At 44.8% G+C, this 23,289-nt stretch overlaps 2 protein-coding genes across 4 annotated transcripts in view; one reads left to right on the top strand and one right to left on the bottom strand.

Moving 5' to 3' along the window:
- The window catches only part of CRYBG3 (crystallin beta-gamma domain containing 3), a 127,000-nt gene extending 107,539 nt beyond the window's left edge, over positions 1-19,461 (top strand). Inside the window, exons 18-22 of the mRNA XM_036242825.1 lie at positions 8,411-8,550; positions 11,809-11,932; positions 16,136-16,294; positions 17,388-17,547; positions 18,291-19,461. Coding sequence (XP_036098718.1) covers positions 8,411-8,550; positions 11,809-11,932; positions 16,136-16,294; positions 17,388-17,547; positions 18,291-18,379 — 672 coding nt within the window. The 3' untranslated portion in view covers positions 18,380-19,461. The remainder of the gene's footprint in view (positions 1-8,410; positions 8,551-11,808; positions 11,933-16,135; positions 16,295-17,387; positions 17,548-18,290) is intronic.
- Positions 19,448-23,289, bottom strand: part of RIOX2 (ribosomal oxygenase 2) — a 28,277-nt gene continuing 24,435 nt past the window's right edge. For all 3 annotated transcript variants that reach the window (XM_036242826.1, XM_036242827.1, XM_036242828.1), the window contains 3 exons: positions 21,803-21,891; positions 20,472-20,558; positions 19,448-20,227 (listed from right to left, as the gene is read on the bottom strand). In XM_036242826.1, the coding sequence (XP_036098719.1) occupies positions 20,069-20,227; positions 20,472-20,558; positions 21,803-21,891 (335 nt within the window). In that variant the 3' untranslated portion in view covers positions 19,448-20,068. The remainder of the gene's footprint in view (positions 20,228-20,471; positions 20,559-21,802; positions 21,892-23,289) is intronic.

The following is a 23,289-nucleotide window of genomic DNA, read 5'->3' as shown; positions in this document are numbered from 1 at the left end:
AAGTAAAGTGTATTATTTTTAGGGGCTGGATACATGATCATCTATATATTATTTAGTCTTTTTGAAATGTATCATAACTTTTTTTTAAAAAAAAGAGGGAAAAGGAAGACTGTTAGAAACATAGCGCTACAATGAAACTGATTTTCTAAGCCAAATGAGAGGCTGTGTGTGGAGGGTCACAGTCCACGGCCTAGAGTCTGGTCTGGGAGTCTGACAGACCCATTTGTTAGCCGAGTAACCAGGGCACGCTTCTGACAGCTCTAAGCCTTAACTCTCTCTTCTAATAAAATGTCGATTAAATGAGCTATTGCATGTTAAGCCTTTAGCACAGGATGATGCATTCACTATTGTAAAGCACATAGACAATAATTAGAATCTGTTGTGCAACATCAAGATTTGATAGGCTGAAAGTGTTTTAAACAGGCCACATAACTTTTTTTTTTTTTTCCAGAACACTGTTTGGTATTTCTCTGGAATGGAATGGTATTTGAAGTATACATTATGATAACTTTCCTTGAATTCAGTTCATGTGCTCTCAGTTTTTTAGCCATGGCTCATTTAGCAAAGACGGGGGTGAAATGATGCTGTTGGGCTGTACAGTTATGGCTCTTAGGGCCGGTTGCTATATAGTTGTAAAATATTATAGCATGTTACTTCTGGAATCTAAACAACTACTGTAACCCTGAGCTACTTTCGGCACCTTTATCATACAAGCGGTGATTTGAAACTCGGAGAACTACACAATGCCGAAGTCCAAGTCTCTGTAGTTTTTAAATGTCAAAAATTAGTACTTAGATTTAAAACTTTTATCTAATTATGTTGAAGAAATGTTGGCATAAATGTAGTCCTCAGAGCTTTAAATTCAGGGGGCAGACTCGTTTGTTAAGCTACGGGGGTAAGAATTGGGCTCACACATAGAGCCCAGCTGCGCAAGATGAAGTCAAGTGCTTCAGATAATATCACACCTGCCAATGAGAAATATTCCAAATGATACAAGTACTGTTACTTAGAACCATAGTAGAGAGATTAAGAACACAGGTTCTGGATCCATACTGTCTGGATTCAAATGCCATCTCCTCCACTTACTGTGTGTGACCTGGGTCTTGATTCTTCGTCAGTGAAGTGGGCATGATAATGATACCCATGCTGAAGGGAAGTTGTATGAATTAAATGAGTGAATACAGTTCTGCAATCCCTTATCTAAATGTATTTTGGGAGTTGGAATTTTTTATATTTTAAACAATAATACAGTTTGTCTGTGGCATATAAGAAAATACTCCCAGAAAGGTTTTGGGCAGCACCCATAACTAAACACGTTTCTATTTCTGTATCAAAATATATTTATAGCTACACAAATTGGATAAATACTATAAATAGTCTTCTACTTATTCAGGTCCAGTTTTGTTGCCAGATGAATTAGGAAAAATAATTGGGGTGTTAGAGCTTTTGGGATTTCAGAACTATAGACAAGGGATTGTGGATGGATGGATGATGCCTGGCACATATTATTAAGTGGCATATATTATTATTACTATTGTCGTTTTAAATACTAGTTTAGTTTATGGGATGAGGAGGAGTAACAAGGGTTTTTTCTTTTTTTCTTATTGCAATTTCATTTATAAAATTTGTTCAAGTATTTTTCTTGCTTAACCACATCCACCCTTTAGAAACTGTATCCTCTTTGCATGGCTCAGACTTGACCCAGGAGGAATGTCCTGTGACTGCTGACACCTAAGAAGAGTCTTTGGCCCCGAGTGGTTGGCTGTTTTCTAAGTTGGCATGGACTGAGGCCAAGAGATTTGTAGAGCTCAAATTGTAATTAAATTCTGGTGGTTTCTCTTGTCCTTGGATAGTTTAGAGTACTATGTCATCTTCAGTGTTGAATACTATTAATAGTTTATATCTCTTCCTACTTTTGTGTTTGAAAATGTATCAGAAAAATATGATTTTAAAATAGTTCTTCAGCACTCTTCATTTCTGAAGGACTGCCTGTTAACCAGCGCACCTTCTGGCTCACATTCGCACTTACGGTGACCTTATGATTCCCTAACCTTCAAGCACATTTATAAATGAAGTATAGTTATAAATTTAAGTATACCTCTAAATTAAGACCATCTAAATTAAAACAATTTAAATAGTTTAAAATCAAGTTCAATATATGTCACACTTCTGGGTGGGGGGAGATGACCTTAAGCTTAGAAACAGTAGATGTTCTCAAATGAAAGAAGTTTGAAAGATTGGACTATGCGCTGATATCTTGTTGTTAATAATGGAGGGTGGAGCCCGGCCGGTGTGGCTTAGTGGTTGAGTGGTAACCCATGCACCAAGAAGTTGCCAGTTCGATCCCCGGTCAGGGCACATGCCCAGATTGTGGGCCCGATCCTCTGTGGGAGGCATGCAGGAGGCGGCCAATCGATGTTCTTTCTCATCAATGTTTCTGTCTTTGTCTCCCTCTCCCTTTCTCTCTCTCTAAAAGCAATAAAGAAAAAAAATTTTTTTTTAAATAATAATGGAGAGTGGAGTATCTGTCTGCATCAGCCAGCCAGTCATACTTTACCCTTGCTTAATGCTATTGGTTTTGTTCTTTGCACCTTTGTACAAGGGTTTCTTCGTGCAGCCTTACTGTTTTATATAAGCTCATAAAACTATCATCTCAGTCATTTTCCGCAGTTCTTTCTCAAACTGCCTGCATTGTCATTTTAAAACTATCTTATTGTGATTCCCCCTCCATTAAACTTTCCATTGTTTCCTTAAGATAAATGTCCAGGTGTAGGATTGCTATGTCATCTTTGAGTTTGTGAATGATTCAATGGCATTTGAGGGGTAATGCCAGCATTTATTTATTTATTTATTTATTTATTTATTTATTTATTTTCCTCACCCGAGGACATTTTTCCATTTTTTGTACAGATAGAGTGGGAGGGAGAGAGAGGGGGAGAGAGAGAGGGAAACATCGATGTGAAAGGGACACATCGAGTGGCTGCCACCCGCACGACCAACCAGGGCCGGGGACAAACTGCAACCTAGGTACATGCCCTTAGCGGGAACCGAACCCAGGTCTCTCCAGACCGCAGGCGGATGCTCTAACCGCTGAGCCAAACCGGCCAGGGCGGTAATGCCAGCCTTTAAAAAAATGTCTTTGTGGGCATTCTGCAAAAGGAAGAGGGAAATGTACACAGGTACTGTTTTTCTTAGAATAATGCTTAGTATTTAAATCACATTTTCATAATCTCCTAATTTTTTTCCTCCCTGCGATTTAAAACAGGCATACTATTAAATGTTAGCCATTACTGCTTGTAACGTAGGTGCCTGCGGCTCTTACCACAGCCCGCTCTGCTAGGGCAGGTGCTGATGGTCGGTTGTGAGCCCTGTCCAGGCTGCTTGCCTGTCTGCCCTTCCTTACAAATGAGTAACTCAACAAGTAATAGAGTGTGACGAGCTAAGCTGAAATGCTTTTTTAAAAGCTTAAGGGTGAAGATGTAGACAGAGTTCAACAATAAAGCCAGAAGCTTATCTCTGGATAATGATGGCCCGTTGGTTTCCAGTCAGCAGTTTCAGTGGGTAACGTTGAGTTTGCTGCACATCTGGCCTGTTGCTGTTCCGACTCCTGTGAGTGCATTTGTTCTGTACACTTGTTGGGGTGCTTCCAGCTTTTATTTTTCAGATAGCAGAAGAGCTGCCTAGTCTTGCCTGCAGTCACTCAGTGACTGGAGATGAATTTCTATTTCTGACCTGGTTGATGGCGTTTACTGAGGGACATCTGTGTTCTTGGTACCTTTTCTCTCCTAGCTTGCTGTCTCCCTGTGCACCGTGCTCAGTACATTCTCTCCCATTCTCTCCGATCCCTAGGTCTGCACTATTCAGTACCCTAGCACTGGCCACATGTGGTTCTTTAAATTTGAATGAATTGACAAAACGAACTCAGTCCCTTGGTCACAGGAGCCAGATGCCCAGTAGCCGCATGTGGCCGGCAGCTACATATGGCAGCATTTCTCCCCTGCAGAAAGTTCTGTGGGCAGTGCTCCATACCTTTCCTGGTCAGAAGGTAACCTTTGCCAAGTAACAGAGAGAGAAAATAACTCATATACTTACTTGTTTTTGAAACCTGAAAATTTCTTGGCATTCTTTTTTCATCTTTTTATTCATGGCCTGACTCCCATCAGAGGCTCTGGACTGATGCATTGGACCCCTCACTCCTTCCCTGGAACCACCCCTCTTGCCTTGCTCAGCTCCTTTCTGCGCCCTGCCACCTTCCACAGTGCTCACAGGCCTGCCTACAGGCACTAGCTCATCTCCCTCCTTCTCAAACTGTTTCTGGTAAATAGACTGGTCACCCATGTGCATTTTCTCCCCACTCACTCCTCTGCCCTTGCGACCTCGATGCCACGCGCCGTCTCCAACAAACTGCTCGGACAGTCGTGGGCAGGTTACCTACCAGCTGCTTCCTACTGGCCAAACCCAGACCGCCTCACACTCCCTCTTCCTCAAGGTAGCAGAACTATTTGATACTTAAGTTTTCCCTTTTCCACAACCTTTCCTCTTTCGGCTCCCTGAGGCCATGTCAGTCAGCTCCACAGGCCATCTGGCTTCAGCACCGTCTTTTGTTGTTGTTTGTTTGTTTTGGTTAATCCTCATTGGAGGATATTTTTCCATTGATTTTCAGATAGAGTGGAAGGGAGGGAGAGAAACATCGATGTGAGAGAGACACATCGATTGGTTGCCTCCTGCACAACCCCAGAGAATCGAACCCATACCCCACGTATGTGCCCATGACCGGCAATCGAACCCGAGACCCTTTTGTCTGCAGGCCGATGCTTTCACTGCTGAGCCAAGCAGGGCTGCCACCATCTTTGTATCCAGTCAGTGCAGTTCCGTCCTTCCACTCCCAGTCCACCCACGACTGGCCCCAGTTGTCACCCAGGTTCTAGGGTTCCCAGACTCACCAACTCCACACTTGCTTTTCCCCTGAACTCCAGATCAGAAGGACCAGGGTTTGCTGAACACCTCTGTTAAGATGATCCCGCCTCACCCTGGCCAGTTTGGCTCAGCGTTAGTGGCGGCTCCCAGAGCTGGGTTGCGGTTCCATCCCCAGCCCTGGTCAGGGTCGTGCGGGAGGCGGCCAGTCAATGTGTCTCTCTCATGTCATTGTTTCTCGCTTTCTCTCTCCTCTCTCTCTCTCTCTCTACCCTTCTCTCCCACTCTATCTGAAGATAAATGGGAAAACATCCTCAGGTAAGGATTTTTAAAAAAAGAGATTATCCCACCTCTATCTCAATGTCAAAATGTCCACGTCTACGTATAAGTTCTTAGCTTCCAAGCATGTTTCCCCTCCAGGTTTCCTTGGACATGACAAGTCATGCCACCTTGCCCCCAGCCACCTTTCTTCACACTCCTCGCCCCTTGTCCTCACTCACCCCTTCCACTTGTCGGTCGTTTTACCCCGTCCCTTACTCGGCCGTCCTCACCTTCCACCCCCACCCCCACCGGCAGGTGGGTCTGTTCTCTGTCTTTGACCTGGACCCCCCCCCCCCCCCGTCGTGTGCTGCTACTTCTACTTCCACGCTCTCCTTTCTCCACGCTGCACGTTGTCGCCAGATACAGTTCCTGATGACCTTTTTTTATAAGTAACACACAAACACATCTATATATGCAAACATGTGTAATAATTACCAATTTAAATTTTTGAATAAACAATATGTTCTCATGATTCAAAAATCAAAAGGCATGTAGTAAACAACTTGGCTCCTACTTGTGCCCTTTATCCTCTCAGATCTTGTCCTACTGAAGGGTAGTCATGCTTAGCTTCCTATTTATCTTTTGAAGAACATTTGTAATATGTATACAAGCACACATACAGGGCGGTGCAAAAGTAGGTTTAGTTGTTTGTATGGAAAATATACAATAATAAATAAATAAAAATACAAGAATAAACTGTTTTTGCATACTCACAAATGTAAACACACTTTTGCTATACTCTGTATATGTGTGTGCATGTGTATGAAATTCCCTTCCTTTTGTCATGGTAGCATAGGAAGTGTGCTATTCCACACTATTCTTCACTTAGTATGTGCTTCTAAAGAATAAGTTTTAGATATCCTTCACAAAGATCTCCTTGTTTTTCACAGCTGTATAGAATTCCCCAGTGAGTGTACCGTATTTATGTAAGCAGTCCCTCTTGATGGACGTGGAACTCCTTCACGATCCTTTGTTGTTCCTAACACGTTTGCGAGGAAGAACGCTTTCATAATTCATTTTGCTCTTGTGCAAGTATATGTGCAGGTCAGTTGTGCGTCAGTTCTTTGTTTGCTGACCGTTCACTGACCTTCCACAGTGCCTGCTGCGGGGGCTGTGCTCCTCGTGTACCGGGTCACATACTCAGCCCAGTCCAAGTCCCCAGTCCTGCAGCAGTAAGCTGGCCTCTGCCCTGTCAGCGTTGGAGGAGAAGCAGGCAGCTCAGTGGACAGGAGCGAACTGGGAGCACGTGACACTGTGTCCTATGGCACTTCAGTCTCCCTTCCTTACACAGGGTGCCTTCCCTCTGCGCTCTCCTGGCCTCTCCACATCCATTGCAGCCTCTCGACAGGCTCACACGCCACCACATCCAGGAAACGTCCTCGATTCCTGCTCCTTCCTGCTCGAATCCAGCCTCCACTGAGGACTCGCACGGGGCGTGTCCTCTCCTGCCTGGACCAGGTCGCAGCACCTGCAGTTGTCCTGACATAGCTACTAGTTAGGAATGCCTTGGACACAGCCTGGTGCCTGGATGTGATTTCTTCTGTGTCTGCTTTTATGTTTCCTCATCACCTCAGGTCAAACTCTTTTATTTCTCTTCATCAAAAAAATTTTCCCCAGAGGTAGGTCTCTGACTGGGGGCTCCTGGGCAGGGCTGGTCCCTCGTTCACAGGTGCCCCTGTTCCAACAAGGCGTGCTGAGAGTGCTGTCCGAGTCAGCCCGCCCGCCGAGCACCTTCCTCAGCGGCTTCCTGCCGTGAGCCACCGCCCGTGTGTGGAGCGGGCCTGTTAGCTTATATTTCACTTTTTTTTACTTAATTTCCTGTTTATTTTTAGTCATGCCCCCACCACCCCTCTTGGGCAGACATCAGCTTGTTCTCTATATCTGTGAGTCTGTTTCTCTTTTTTTTGTTCCTTTATTTTATTTATATTCCACATATAAGTGGATCATATGGTATTTGTTCTCTGTCTGACTTATTTCTCTTGGCATAATACCCTCTAGGTCCATCCATATTGTCGCAAATGGCAAGTTTCATTACTTTCTTTTGCTGAAAACTATTTCTGTGTATCACATTTCCTTGATCCATTCATCTAACGATGGACATCCTGGTGGCTTCCATATCTTGGCTATTACTAGGAATGCAGCAGTGAACATAGTGGTGCCGATGTCTTTTCCAGTTAGTGGTTTTGTTTTCATCAGGTAAATACCCGGAAGTGGAATTACTGAATCATATGGCAGCTCTGTTTTTAAAGTTTTGAGGAATCTCCAGACTTTCCCCTTAGTGGTTACACTAATTTATATTCCCCCAACAGTGTACAGGGTTCCCTTTTCTCCACATCCTCACCAGGACTTGTCCTAAGGTTTCAAAAATTTGAAAAACAAGAGTTAATCTGCCTTAACAAATGAATATTGAATATACTCCACACAGAAGATAGAGAAAACGATGTTTGGCTCACAAGAGACTTTAAATATCTACCATGAAAGAGATCATAATTAATTTGATTTCTCACCCTTCAAAAGTCTCCTGGCATGGTGTCTTGCGTATACTGAGGAGTGAAAAAGAGTAATATTGATTCTGTTCTTGTCTAATATGAAGGGTTTAGGGGAATACTAAATCACCCCGTCCCTGTGCATTCTGGCTTGTTATTGTTAAATTAAAAATGCCTTCTTTTGCCCGGCTGGTGTGGCTCAGTGGATGGAGTGCCGTCCCATGGACTGAGAGGTCCCAGTTCGATTCCTGGTCAGGGCACATGCAGGCTCAATCCCTAGTAGGGGGCGTGCAGGAGGCAGCCAATCTATGTTTCTCTGTCACATTGATGTTTCTATCTCTCTGTAAAACATTGATGACACTTTTTTTTTTTTTTTTAATGCCTTCTTCTCCTTCCTAGGAATGTTTCTAAGGGCCTAGAGCCATACAGTCTGCACTCTCGGTGGCTGCTCATGTGGCCTTCTGGGAAATGAGCATGCCACCCGTTTTTCCCTGAAACTTCTATTTTAATTTTTAAGAAGTGAATAAAAATTAATGGAACCAAATCTCACTGGTGCATTTCTGACTATAACATATTCAGAGGGTAGAGCGAAGAGCTCGATGTATTGGAGAATAGGTGGAGCCAGGGCCCCACACTACCTGGGATGTGGCGGACCCCCTGCTGACACTTCCTCTTCCTCCTGCCGCCAGGTCTTTGAAGAGCCCTCCATCAGCCTTTTTGCCCTGGAGCACTGTGAGGGAAGAGAGTTACATCTGGAAGAGGCTGTGAACTCCGTTCTGAACAAGGACCTGCACTTCTACACCCAGTCTGTATGGATAAAAAGTGGACTGTAAGTTCGGGGGAGAGGATCAGCCTGGCTCAGCCACTGTTTTAGGACAGTCGCAAAGTTGCTCTTCATTCCCCCCCTGCTGTTGGTTTTTGATATGATGGTAATCTTACTCCTTTTCTTTCTCAATATACTAATAATAGTTTCTGTTCAAATAAGAGAAGACTGGACCGTGCCTCCTGGGGAAAGAGCCCATTGGGAGAGAAGGGCTGCCTTGTGTTCAGAGCATGTCTCAGAGCAGGTCGACCAGACGACCAAACCATTGGCCCACTTTCCTTTCAGAAAAAATTTTATTAAATAAGCAGCTTGGGTTGAGACCATTGGCTGCTTAAGACAAGCAAGTATTTGTAAGACTAATAGTGTTTTGCATGGTTTGATTTGACATCTTGTGCTCTAGAGCTGTTTGCTCCAGGCACTTATTTCTGAGCTGTGAGGACCCTCATTTGACAGCCTGTCTGCTAGCGTTGCTGCTCATTCAGGTGGTGTCAGTCAGTGTGGACCCTGGCTGTCCGGGATCTGCTCTTTACAGTCTGGAGAGACCACCATAAGAAAAGAAAAAAAAAAAAATTAAGGACACATGAATTAGGTGTGAACTGTGCATATTTACTTTGAACACAATGGTAAGGGGCCTTGCAGATGGGGTCCTTGCAGATGGGGGTCCTTGCAGATGGGGGTCCTTGCAGATGGGGGTCCTTGCAGATGGGGGGGCCTTGCAGATGGGGGGCCTTGCAGATGGGGGGCCTTGCAGATGGGGGGGCCTTGCAGTTGGGGGCCTTGCAGATGGGGGCCTTGCAGATGGGGGGGCCTTGCAGATGGGGGCCTTGCAGATGGGGGGCCTTGCAGATGGGGGGCCTTGCAGATGGGGGGGCCTTGCAGATGGGGGTCCTTGCAGATGGGGGTCCTTGCAGATGGGGGCCTTGAAGATGGGGTACCTTGCAGATGGGGGTGCCTTGCAGATGGGGGCCTTGCGGATGGGGGGGGGCCTTGCAGATGGGTGCCTTGCAGATGGGGGCCTTGCGGATGGGGGGGCCTTGCAGATGGGGTCCTTGTGGATGGGGGTCCTTGCAGGTGGGGGCCTTGCGGATGGGGGTGCCTTGCAGATGGGGGGCCTTGCAGATGGGGGGCCTTGCAGATGGGGGGCTGTGAAGCTAAGGCTCACTTTCTCCCTAGAAGTCTGCTCTCGGGCCTCTGAAGAGCAGCACCTGACCTGCCCTCCTCCGTGCGGCTGGTGTCTGGGACCGAGAGTCCACACTAAAAGAACACACAGCCCTCGGTGACTAATACGGAAGAGGACTGTTTTTATTTGTTATGACTTTTAAATTGTGTGATAATCAACTCTGCATGTTTAACTATCTGGGGATAATGAAAGAGAAAGCCAAGAATATAAATTGATGTGAAAATTGTCAACTGTTATAATGAATGACTTTTGTATTATTCACATGTAATAGCAGTTTACATTTTTTTCTGCAAAGCACTTCACATGGTTTGGTGTTCATTAACCGTAAATTAATTTACTCCAAGTGTAATAATCCTCATATTGTTTTCCAGTATGTTATTTAAGGCTGAACTGAATTCCCTGCCCCCGGGTTTTTATACATTTCACAGCATTCTTATGCATTTCTTTTCTTTACGTTCCTGAGTGGAACTGGTATTTACTGACTTATCTCTGAAGGCTGCGCACCATCTCACTTCACTCTTTTGTAGAAAGCTGGTGCCATTTTACCCTGGCTTGCTTATTTCTTTTGTTGTGCACCTGCTGTCACTGTTGTCAAGGCTCTGAGAGACTGGCGCTAGAGTAAGGCGTAAGGAAGGCTGTCTGAAGGGCCCCCTGGCTAGAGCTGGCTGGTACAGGGCTACCTGGTGCTCATCCAGCCAGCTGCCCTCGGGCAGGCTCTGTTTGGTTTTGGTGAATCCCATGTTATTCCGTATCTCTGATGGGTGATAGTGATGAGGGCCGTGCTTTAGTGCACCGTCTCTCACAGCTTTTTGCCTGCAGTGCATTCAGATTGGCATACAGTGAGGTGGTTTATTAAAGTCTCGCCTGGGTTTTGTAACTGAAACGTCCCTGCCTTTTTAAGGCACCTGCAGAGCTGGAGATGTGGATGAGCCTCTCCATGGTCATGAGGCATCGTCCGTGATGTAGCCTGATCTCAGTTCGGGGAGCAGGTACTCAGTGGGAACCAACCAAAGCAGCCCCCTTGTCTTCCACATGTACTTCTTGAAAGTGCTGTTTGAGGTGACCTTGACCTCTTGAGAATTTCAGGTTCTCTTGGCCATCCAGGCCTATTCTCTTTAGCTGTCCAGCTTGATAGCCACCTAAAGCAGGGCGTGGCAGACCTTGTCTGTGAAGGCCCAGGGGATCTTCTCAGTCTGTGAGTCATCGCTGTCACAGATGTTCAACTGGTCATTGTTGTGGAAAAACAGCCAGTGTGAATCCATAAAGGAATGGCTGTTCCCTGAATGTCGACTCCAGCACACACCTGGCAGCCCCTTGCCAGGCTGCAGCTTCCCCTGGCCCGCGTCGAGGCCCCAGGGTGTTGAGGATTCGTGCAGGAGCCAGGCCTTAAAGTAAGGGTGGGATGGGGTTTCTGTGCATGATGGTCAGTGTCCTCAGAGGACATGGAGAGCTGGGGAGGCCCTGCAGGGCCTGTGATGAGGAGCCTACGAGTAAACTAGCTGTTGATAGTGGGGGTCTGTCTTTGAAAGTTAAAATGTTATGCACAATGATTTGTATTCTCAAAGGAACACAGTCTTAGAGCTGGAGGGAACCTTGGTTTGGAATTTTTTTTTTTAAATCCTAACTGGAAACCAAAACTTCTGAGCCCCAGTCCAGCAGGCTTTTTCTTAGTCATCCCTGCTTTTTCGGTTAAAAAAATAAAATTATGCTTTTTCCTTAAAAGTATCTACAAAGTACCCAACAGGTGTGGTTCAGTGGTTGAGCATCAACCCATGCACCAAGAGGTCACTGGTTTGATTCCTGGTCAGGGCACATGCCTGGGTTGCAGGCTTGATCCCTGGTAGGGGGTGTGCAGGAGGCAGCCAGTGTTTGTCATCAATCTTCCTCTCTCTCTCTCCCCCTTCCTCTCTGGAAAAAATATGTGTGTGTGTGTGTGTGTGTGTGTGTGTGTGTGTGTGTGTGTGTGTGTGTATCAATAAACACACACACACACGAAGCTAGGTGTTGAAGAATGAACCCTCTGTGGTGTGATACAGGGGTTGCCTGTGGTTTGGAAGTCCTTCACTGTCTCTTCTTTCATATAGGTGGATAGCTTATGAAGGATCTAATTTCTTGGGACGACAAATCCTACTCGAGCCCAATGAGATCCCAAATTGGACAGCATTCAGTGGATGGAAAACAGTTGGTTCTCTCCGTCCTGTGAAGCAGGTGAGGAGAAAAGAAGTGTGCCACCCACAAGAGCTCGGTTTTCTGGGAGAAGAGTCGTAAACCCCAGCATCCGAAAGAATGACCAATTCATTTCTGTTGCCATTTCCGTAGCAGGGGGAGTGGATTAGGATGGGAAATATTGTAGATTTTAACCAAAGCATAAAGTTCTGTCTACGGTCAATGTTGGTGTTTAGCTTTCAGTCCAAAGTCTTGGTGACCATGTTCCCGGCTGATGGAAAGTCACATTATAGCAGCTCTGTGGTAGGCAATAGGAACAAGATGAACTCTGAGACTGTGCTAGTTTTACTTTCTAAGTATTTGAATTCTTCCCCCCACTTATATAATACTCAGGATGGATCCTGGCAGTTTAATTAAAATCATATTTACTGCGTAAGTACTGCTGGTCAGTCTTCTGTTCAGAAGCTTCCCACTGCACTGAGGTAGGATCCAAACCCTTGTGGGGCCCGTGTGGTCCGACTCCCTCTGCTTCTCCAGCCGCCTCACTCACGGGTCTTCTCCTCACTCACATGGTTCATCCCATGCTCCAGCATACAGAGTGCTGTCCCACTCAGCTCTTAGCTCAGGCCATGCCAGGTTCTGCAAGGTTCTCCCTCGCTCTTTGCCTTGTATTTCTTACTCGTTGCTCTGAAGTCAGCTGTGCGCCAGGTCCTCAAGGATGCCTCTTTCACCCTCTCTCCCAATCTAAGACCTGTTCTTCTACAAGCCCCTGCATGCGGTTTGTAGCCATATAGTTGTGGTCGGAGTGGGTGCTCTCTCTGTTGCAGGCCCCATGCAGGGGCTGGAGCTCAGGGACCACTTATTTAATGAAGGGATGGAAGTAAAAGTGGATGAATGGATGTGTGATGTTATGCAAAAAATTGTGGAGGTTTAAGGACAGACATGATTTCTGCATTATTAAAGCTTACATTTTGGGGGCGTAAAATATCCAGTTCACAACAGTAACATAAAATGCAAAACTGTGTGTGATCATCACAAAGCTGCAGGCAGAGCCTGGTTCACAGAAGGGCAGTGTGAGCATGTGTGGGAGTGGTGGAGTGTCCAGGGTGTGTGGGAAATCCAGGCCAGGCTGTCGGGTCAGATGGTCAGCGGATATGCCATTTGTCCTTTTCTCTAACCCTTTAGAAACCCTTTCTTGCTTGATTCCAACAACAGATCTTTAAGGCAGGAGTTGTTATTCCCATTTTCTAGATGGAAGAGTAAGGCTCAGAGAGGTAAAGCAAATTGGCAAGAGTCATCCAAGTGTCAGAACCGGATTTGAACCAAATTGTGCTCTAAAAATGTGTTCTTCAGCAGCCACACCCCACTTCCCTGCAAAATAGGATCCATTTTTAGAGCGGCACCACACATTTCAGGCACTGAGCTCTGTGTGGCACATGGACAAAGGGCGGAGGCTCTGATGTTCAGTGTCAAGTAGATGATAGCGAATAAAAAGTAACCTGATTGGTCTTGCTGTGTGCGTGCACACACGCACACACACACCTACCATGTTCATTCCCACCACGCTGGTTCTGTGGGTTCAAATCCCAGCCCTGCCACTTTAAGCAGTGTGACTTCAGATTGGTTATGTCCCCTCATCTCTTGGCACCTCAGATTCCTCACTGGTACAGTGACCGTGTTGCTTCCCTCTCACTAGCATTGTGAGGATTAAATAAGATAATACATGTAAAGAGCTTGACATGCATCTGGCTCGTATTACTATGGTAACACAGTTATTTTGAAAGTATTATTCACAGCATCCCTGGAGAGAATTTGAGATGCTCTTCTGAGATGCTGGGTATCAGTGGGCCTTCCTGGCAGAATGTGTGGTACAGGATTTCATGACCTTCACGTCCTGCTTATTCCCCACTCCTGGCACGTTGGATGATGAGTAATCCCATTGAAAAGCCATGGTAAAAAGAAGGCATAAGTGGGACTGTCATGTAGCTTTTACCAACCACCCAATAATGTTTAATCCTAATGTTGTTAGAAACTCGAGAATGTTTCCCTCACTTCTGAAAGGTGGTTCCTTGCTGGGGAAGGATGTCCCTGTCCATTGTTCAGGGTCCTAAGAACTAAAGATAGCTAGAATAGTGGCCTCTGATTTTACATAGAAGTTTTTTGACGATTAACATGTGTTAGTCTTCTTCCACTGTGCTTTAAGAAGTACCTGATTTCTATTCTGGTTAAACATTTAATTTCAAAATAATATTTTAACAGGGATAGTTTTTCCTGTTGTTCATTTAGGTCACAGCTTTGAAACCCAGCAAAGGAATTCTGGGTTTCTAAAATGGTGTTGTAGGTCTTAGTCTTTTGGGTAAGGCTATTGATGCTGCTCAAGTTCATATTCTTGTCTAGATATTAAGGAATAATTACAGTGTGATTCTCTTTGAGGTTGGGAATTAGAAGTCACCAAGGTACTTACAATGCATATCAGTGTTTTACAGTATAATTACCGACGAGTCAGAATACAGGTGTGTAATAAGGGTAATTAGTGCCTTGCTTGAGTTGATTAAAACTGATATTTGTTCCTAACGTAATTGGGACTCTGTCCTCTGTGAAGGTCATGCCCGTTTTCTTACACATATAAGAAATATACTGAAGCCTCAAGAATTAATAATTGCAGTGGGAGACCATGCTGAATTCTAGACATTTAAATATATTACTGTTGCATTCTGAATACGGAAGTTGTGGTTTGAAACATGTAAAACATTTTGCCAAGTAGAGGTCCTTTTCACTTGCTTTCAATGGCCAGATAAAGATCTGTCCATTGGCTTAAGTGTTCAGAGTGTTTATTTCCGTAGGAGGGCTACACATGGCAGCAGTGTACCCAAATCCCAGCGGCCTCATGTTGATCTATCATGTCAGGACAGTAGAACAGTCATTGCTGGTTCTGCCATGGTTCCTTGCTACACTGACCTAGCACTTCCGTGTCTCAGAGTGAAAGTCCTCCATTAGATTACAGACCATTTGTTAGTATTTAGCAAGGTCCTAACTGAGAGGCCACACCTGACCCAGGGTGGGTGTGTCCTGTATTTGGTCACATGGAGACTAGAGGCTCCCATAGAGTGCCGTCCGTTCATCGCTGCTCCGAGTTCACACTGGCGCTTCTGGAGCTGGTCTCTTACTCCGTGTCTGAGGGCAGTGTGTGCTTTTCCGCACAGGCTAGAGCATGCTGGTAAAAGGGAGGGTTTGGGTGCAGACAGACCTTGCTGCTTCTCATCTGTGTTAACCTTATTTATAAAATTCAGGTCATAACGGCACTTTCTTAAAGGGTTGTCTGGTTATTAATTCTGACAGATAACACAGTAGCCCAGATAACACTAAAGCATTTAGTACACTGACATATACTAAGCTTTTGATATTAGCTATTATCCTTAGAGGCAAGTCCTAGATTTAATATTTTATTGTAAAACTTTCTGTGTATATTTCAGGTCCAGGGGATGAAGTCCTTTGTGACCCAGTTTTGAATAAGTAGTGAATAAATATGCAAGGTCTCTTCCTTTGAAGAAGTGTAAAGGCCAACAAAGTACATATGTCAACCAAGAGATTGCCACAGCTTCTACGGTCCTCAGCTACCTGGGTCTTTTAAGACCTCCCAGAGCAGTCAGCTGGCACGTAGTCATACTCAGGACGGTGTGTCTGACTGTTGTCCTAAGCTGTCGTCAGATCCCAGCAGGCAGTGCCTGGCCCCCCCTCCTCCCCAAGCACAGCGCGAGCAGAGCAGTCACTGAGCTAAACCTGTCCAGTCCCTGATGGTTCACCACACTTGCCACATGGGATTCCAGAGAATGAAAGGGTTACCTTGACTTCCCAAAGGACATCTTTCAGAAACATAATAGAGATGGTACAGTTGGAGCTTCATGCTCAGTAGTCTTCAGATTTGTCAATAGAAATATTAGTTTATACATATTTGCTGAAGGGACTGAGTGGAATATATATATTATATATATATATATATATATATATAATACACACACACACACACACACACATACATATATTCCATCACCTCTCACTTCCCCTCCAAGCCTTGCCTGGAAGGACTGATTTCCAGATTCAACAGATTTTTTTTTTTTTTTTGGTACATGCCCCTAGTGGGAACCAAACCCGGGACACTCTGGTCCACAGGCCGATGCTCCAACCGCTGGGCCAAACCGGCCAGGGCCAGATTTTTTCCTAAATGCCTGTTTCTCCCCATCGTAGCCTGCAGTGTACATTAGGATAAAGAACCGGGCCCGGAATGAGTATCTGACGGTCACTGGAAATGCAGCGGACACCCGGACCACCTCTGTGTGCACCTCTCCCTACAGCGGGAAGAACACTCAGGTCTGGTACTACTGCCGAGGACTCTTCAAATCCAAGGTAACCAGCCCGCTGATACCGGGCCCTGCTGTTTGGTTGGGCTTTTTCTTTTGGAAACCAGAATCTTGCCAGAGCAAATGGCATGATAAAATAATGCCACTGTTCTAGAAACAGTTTGTCCCGTGATTATATAGATACTGGTATTTATATTACTAATGAATGAAGTAAACTGGACTTAGAGAACTTTTTGACCTAGAAAACTCAGTTGCTATTTTAAAGTAAAATCTAAGGCTGTCACATACTATGGATAAGCCTAAGTGATTTTTTAAAACCATGGTAGCAGTCACTGGACCCAGATTGGGCAAGGTGCTTTTTCAGGTGAGACGTTCATTTATGGCCCAGATACGACTGGCTGTTTCTGATTCCAAACATGGTGGAATCATCTCCTTTTCAAAATGTACAGTGATGTAGAGAAGAAAGAAGCTGTTACTGGAGAAAGCCTAGAAAATAAAATGTTAGGTTTCTCTGTGAAGTGATGCTATGGAGAACAGAAAGGTTTTAAAACGTTCTAAGTGTGTTTTGTTGTCTCACCAATGGATTATCTACCTTTTTCTCATGCTTCAACAAAAATGAAAAGCATTAAGAAAAGTAAGCTTGACCTAATAACACATGTAAACTGACAAGGATTAACCTTTAACTCCACTTTAACAAACCTTGAATGAGCATCTGTTGTCAGATGTAAGCATCCTTTTAAAAACAAGTACCTCTATTTCAGTACGATTTCCCTCCCCTCGGCCATAAAGACGACTTTTTAATGTACAGCATTCTCTTTAGGTAAGACGTAGTCACTTAATGAAATGATTTGTTCACAGGAAAGAAAAAGGACCCGGAGCTCTCTCCCCCTCTCAGAAGCACCTTCTTCCCCCACTCCACCTCCCCACCCCCGGCTCCTTACCTTTGTTTCTCTCTCCTGAGTGCCAAGGGCCCTTCTTTTGCTTCTGTTATTTGTTTCCTGAGCCTGTGCAGCCCAGCTAGCTCACCTCTACCTCTGTAACTTTCTAAACTTTCTCTTATAATTTGATAAGGAAAAGGGACCCAGTTCAACTTATTTTAACAAACACAGTACTGCCCATATATTTCTTAACCCTTTTAGGCCAGTGACACATGTCTGGATGTGATTGGTGGCCGGGATGTGCCCGGAGCTCGAGTTGCCCTGTGGACGGAGCACGGGCAGTTCAGGCAGAAGTGGAGGCTGAACAGAAACGGCACCATCAGCTCCTATCTCAGCGACCAGCTTGTCCTCGACGTGAAAGGTGGGCCAGCAATGAGCCCCATGTGCGGGGTTTATGGATACCATTTTAGGTTAAAGCTCTCCCCCTCCTAAGAGAAATATTGTCACTTTAAATTATGCTTTAAAGAAGTTAAGACATGCTGTTTTAACAAACAAAACAATTAGCTATGTGGATCAAGCAGAGGCAAGCTAAGGACAACGTCTAAGGTTTTTGTACAGTTGTCAAGTTTTTATTTGTTCATCTTAGGATCTTTGCAAACAATTTGAAATTTGAACATCAAACCATAAAATAACATGTTTCTTACAAACCAGCAACTTTTTGCCATAGATTGCTATAGTCCTTAAAAGCCCTTAGCTATTAACTTATGGTAGGCATTTAAACTTGTTTTTAGTCCAGCAAGGTCAGGGCCAGTATTATTCAGGGCTGCTGCTTTAATTGGGTTAGTCATGGCCACTGCTGGTGTCGAAACAAAAACAGCACCTGGCATTCAGCCGGCGCTCTCAAAGCACTTTGTTCTCGAGACTCACATGGTCGGGCCGCACAGCCCATGCTCGGCTACACCTCTGAGTTTTCAGTGTGAGTCATTATAAGGTCCTATTTGAGGTGAACAATAGCCCAGCCCATCTACACTCAGTTTCCCATTTCAGACCGCTTTGTAAATGGCGTATTAATCTACCCCAATAGCAGGCTGAACAAAAGGCTTGTGGAAGCTATTAAGCACCTGGGTGAACAAATAATCTTTCCTTTTGGAATTTCTATTTTAGGGGGAAATTATTATGACAAGACTCATGTAATTGTAAGTAAGCCCCTGGAGGGTGAAGAAACACAGAAATGGGACATTGAGATACTGTGAGGGCGTCGGCAGCATCTCTAGGAAGAGCGGAGGAGAAGCACCCTCACCTCCTGCGGAAAGGAAGCTGCCTGTCCTCACTCGCGCTCCTGGGTCACTGAGAAGGAGCGTTTCTCTGAAGCTCCAAGACAAGACCATTGCTGTTCACCACGGGGAAAGCTCAGAATATTCTTGCCAATTATTCAGTGTTCCTATGAAGAATACATTACAATTTCTGGGAGAGGTTCTAGTCCTACTTGATCTCCGTTTTGGGTGAGCAAGTTTACTGAAGTCTGTTTTCTCTCCTTTTCTCCAAATACGATTCTCGTTGCGGGTAACCATTATTTAGGACTCTGGAGGTGGCGCTGTCCTGTAGGAGTTATTAATGTCCTAGCATATGTGGGGACGAGTGAAAGACACAGGAAAATGAATTCCTGTAGGACAAGTCATACTTTTGCAAAAAGACGAATAATTTCTAGCAATATTTGAAGACATATTCAATAAACCTTCCTGTTAAGCTGCTACACTGGCTCAACCTTAAAGGTTTTCCATTGAGGCTTTTATAACTGAATCACCGTAAGTATTCGTACTTGTCACTGACCCTAGGGAGGGACCTCAGCTTTATTAGCAACATGCTCCAGTCCTGGAGTGTTCTGCAGCCATCCTCGCACTGTTAACAGAGACACCCTCTGGGCCATGGAACGCCAGCCAGTGTTTCCGATCGCAGTGCTGAGCCCTCACCCTGGATTTTGCCTGATCTGCCCTCAAGAAGGGTTTATTAAGATAGTCCAGTTTTTATTTGCCTGAACTAAAGGGAAGTTTCACATGTTCAAATTAAAACCAAGCAGTATTTGAGACTTGACTATGCCATTTTACTTTGAGTAGAAGTGTAGTTGATTTTTCTATGAAAAGATAGAAAACAGCTTTCTACTCCCATTTTAAATAGCTTTTATTTAAGCAGAAGCAGATAGGATCTCATCTTGGACTTAGTTTCAAGTAATCATTACCACCTTTAACGATACAGCTCACAAGCACCTCCCTCCTGAGCTGGTTTTAAACTGACACAACTGTCCCCTCTTCATCCCCAGCTTCCAGCAGAAAGATGTTCTATTTTCACGCAGATTAACTTCTCCAATGGTATTTTTAAAAATACCAACCTATATGCACTTTAGAATGTAAAATAACAGTGAATTGTTTAAACTCAAAGACCCACTATTTTGAGTACTTTTTATAGAGATTGGTCTTTCCATGTAAATATTGCTGAGCTCCCTCCTCTCAGGCTCTCCTGTCATCTCTCGAGCAGCACCTGCGCAACTCCCTGCGCCCACAGCCTAGTGCCTCTCATTAGTGCGACAGTTATTTAATGAAACTTATAGGGGTAACTTTATACAAAAAGGTATGTATATTGTCACTAAGAAAATTAATATTTTTCATGTTAATTGTTTAAAATTTTTCTGGAGCCAATGAGGCTCTTTAAAGACGTTTCTTCCAAAGAGCAAAGCCAGGTAACAACTTTTAAATTTAAATGATACATTTATTGTAGTTGTGCATTTTCTGCCACACTGGATTAAATAAACTTGTCAAAAGTATGGTTTGTCTCTTTCTATGTACCTATTAGTACATACAACCCCTCGTCTCATGTTAGCAGATACAAAGTTGTATATAACCCTCCCAGCACATGAATCTTTGCTTTTCACGTGTGTATGTAAGATACTAGACCACCTGGACTAAACACTCTGTCCAGAGGGACAATGCCAGGTTTTCCTTTTCCTCGTCTGTAGAAAGTTTCAGGTCCTTGACAGAAATAGCTGAATTGTTCCAAATTTGCTTCAGTGCATCCACATGAGATAAAGGAAAGCGAAGTCCGTGAGCCTGAAAAAGGATGGACTAGTCAGGTCAAATGCTGCTTCTGTCCCAGAGGTGGCACTTTCATATAAGCGTCCCACACTGATACTCTTCACATAAACTAGGATCGGATAACTTACAGAATCTGCCTACTTGAATGCTTCACACCTTTCCTACAGCAGCTACGTGTCCGAGCGTATGGAATGTTTAGCCCACTGCAGTCATGAAATGGTACACTGCCCATAAACCACTCACTTAGGCTGGAACAAACCTCTGTTTCCTCGTTTCCCATCATGTGTGTGTGTCTCCTGTTCTTTAAGGAATGGTAGATGTAAACCATCTTTTCTTGAGTTTCATCCTTTAAAAAGAAAAAGCATTGAATCAACAGAATGTTGAGGACCTCATTACTAGTTTTCCAAGAAAAATCTTAAAACCTCAGTGCTTTAGTGAAATGTACTGACTACTGTAAGAATCCTTTTGGCAGAACAGTGTGATATATCTGTGTACATTTTCATTAGTCGTCACTAGTGTGGAGTTAGAACACACGTGCTACAGTAGCTTCAGAAACTTGATTTAATGAAAAAGCCGTTTCCGTAGCAGCTTAACACTCAAGTGTCTACATTTAATCACTTCTGCATCAAAATTTGACATTCCTAGGTATCTATAAATTGACAATTTATGAAGACCATGGAGTAAACACTACCTCTCAAGAAATACCAGCTGTGTGCTCCATACAAACTTGCATTCCAATTACAGCAGCCCCCCACATGGTCTCGACCTCCTTACCTCCCTTGTCCACTTTTTCAGAGCCTCAGTCACCCTGTCACCTTGGCCTGACACAGAATGTCCCCAAAATGGTTATCAGCATAACTAGGATTTTGTTTTAATGAAGGTGTGTACTTTTGAGGTTTTTGTATATATGTCCTCTCCAGGTCTGGCCCTGATGGCTGGAGCAGTCTGGTTATGGAGACATGTAGGTGCCCCTCTTGTACCCTGCCATCATCATTCATGGGGTACCCTCCCGAGGAGGAAGCTCTAGGGCATGGGACAGTCCCCAAAGGTCCTCAGGATTGTACAGGGAGCTGGAACAATAAATGCAGAGGTCCCAGACCAAGGGCAGGAATTTATCTAAAACTTTTCTAGCTGACCTTACAATCAGCCAGTCTGGGGAACTACTGGGCCAGATTATGGAAAGTAGAATATCTTTCTACAAGACAGAGATTTTTTTTAAGAACATCAACAAAACCACATGTCAAGACAGATCTGCACGGCGTACAGGACAAGGAGGAGTCCCATGAACAGGGTCCACAGCTGTCTGAGCAGTATGGCCGGAAATCTAACCAGGGGCAAAGACCAGACATTAACCGCTACGTGAGGGGAATGACAAGGGTTCTGTGGGAGATGAGGGGGTACCCTCAAATGCCCACCAGGCAGGAAAACCTGGAACAGTGAGGTTTGGGAAGTATCAGCTCTAAGCAATGGCTCTGGGCTGTGAAAGCAGATGGATCCCAAGGGGAAGGGCAGGGGCGTCTGTTAGTCTGTAACCTGAGACCTGTGATGGAAATGCCCCAAGAGGAGACCTCATCTTTTCCGGATACTCACAGATCCACCCCGATCCGGCATCACCGTGAGTACGATGTGGTCTTTGAACTGCAGCCTCACGATGCTGTCCAGCCTTGGTAACTGTCCACCTAGAGAATCCAGAGACAGCCTGCTTTCAAAAGTGGAAACCAGCAGGATCCAACTTGTTTGCAGGTGCAACTGTTTAAGGAACACATTTACTAACAACCTGCAATGAATCCAAACATGGAGGGCCCTCTCCAACTCAGGTATTTGTTTACCCAGATGTTTATACCGATAAAACATAGTTTACATCTTTACGGAGCCGTTCTCATGGTAAAGACAGACGTGCCATAAGAGAACATTAAACAAACAGATGGGCCCCTGCCCTTCTGCACAGAACACTCCGCCTCCACTGTGTCTCCTATTGCTTCTTATTCACACGTGGACTCCAGAAGGAATCCCCGAGTTCAGCCCGGACCACGCCACCAATTAGTGACTCTGGCAAACTGTTCAGTCTGTGTAGGTCAAGCACAGTGTCCTTTAAAGGCCACCTAGTAACATTTGCAGGGGAAAAAAACACTTTTCCAAACCAGATTTGACTTCGTGAAAAAGCAGCCAGTACAGACAGACTAGCCTTAAAGAGTCTTTAAAGATCATAGTTTTATTGACTAAGACAATGGCTAAGACAAGGGAAACTTGAGAAAAATATTCTGAGCCATTAACTGATACTCAGAAAACTATTCTGTTAGAGATTAAAATATGTGCTGGTAAAACATTTGCTATTTTGAATATATGCAACAAAAAATCCTAAACTATAAAAAAAATATAAACAGAATCAGTGTTAGAAGGGACTTTAGAGGTTGCTTATTCCAGTGGTTCTCAACTGGTGATAAACAAGGCTTTGGTAAAAGTTAGTGAAAATGACCCTCCCCAGCCCCACTGAGGACGAGGAAAGCAGCCTGAGCGTGGCTGGCCCACAGCTGAACACAGACATCAGTCAGCTCCACCGAGGCCCGCATAGTGCACAAGGCCACTGTGACCGCGAGGGAGCGAGACAGAAACAGGCCTAATCATATCGGGCCTCGGGCAAGACGTGTTCAGACAGCCCCTCTGCTGGCTCACCTGAGACCGCTACTGCTTTACTGGTCATCACTTCAGCCTCATTTTAGTCCCGCTGCTACTAGGTAAGATGTACCGCAAGACCCAGACACAGGATCCCCTATGTCCTGACCACGCAACCCAGAGCAAAGCCCTGCTTCAAACCCTCCTGAAAATCGCCTCGCTCGAGCCGTTACTGAGATGTCCACGGCTCCCAATGGTGTGTTTGGTCTACACTTCAACAAGTCAATAAACCTGACTGTCCGACCACAGCAGTTGGTGTTGCTAGCCTCTGCTACAGGACATGAAAATCACCATCCACCTAGAAGCGTGTTATCTCATTTGCAGCCTAAACCTGTCGCAAAATAGTCACCTGGGACTTGGGAAAGGTCAGTGATAACCGGCACTCTCCTGTTTCACCTGCTGAT

This window comes from Molossus molossus, unplaced genomic scaffold, assembly GCF_014108415.1.
Source record: "Molossus molossus isolate mMolMol1 unplaced genomic scaffold, mMolMol1.p scaffold_m16_p_5, whole genome shotgun sequence".
Taxonomy (NCBI): domain Eukaryota; kingdom Metazoa; phylum Chordata; class Mammalia; order Chiroptera; family Molossidae; genus Molossus; species Molossus molossus.
Note: the sequence above shows the minus strand (reverse complement) of the source record. Positions and strands in the feature narration are given on the sequence as shown.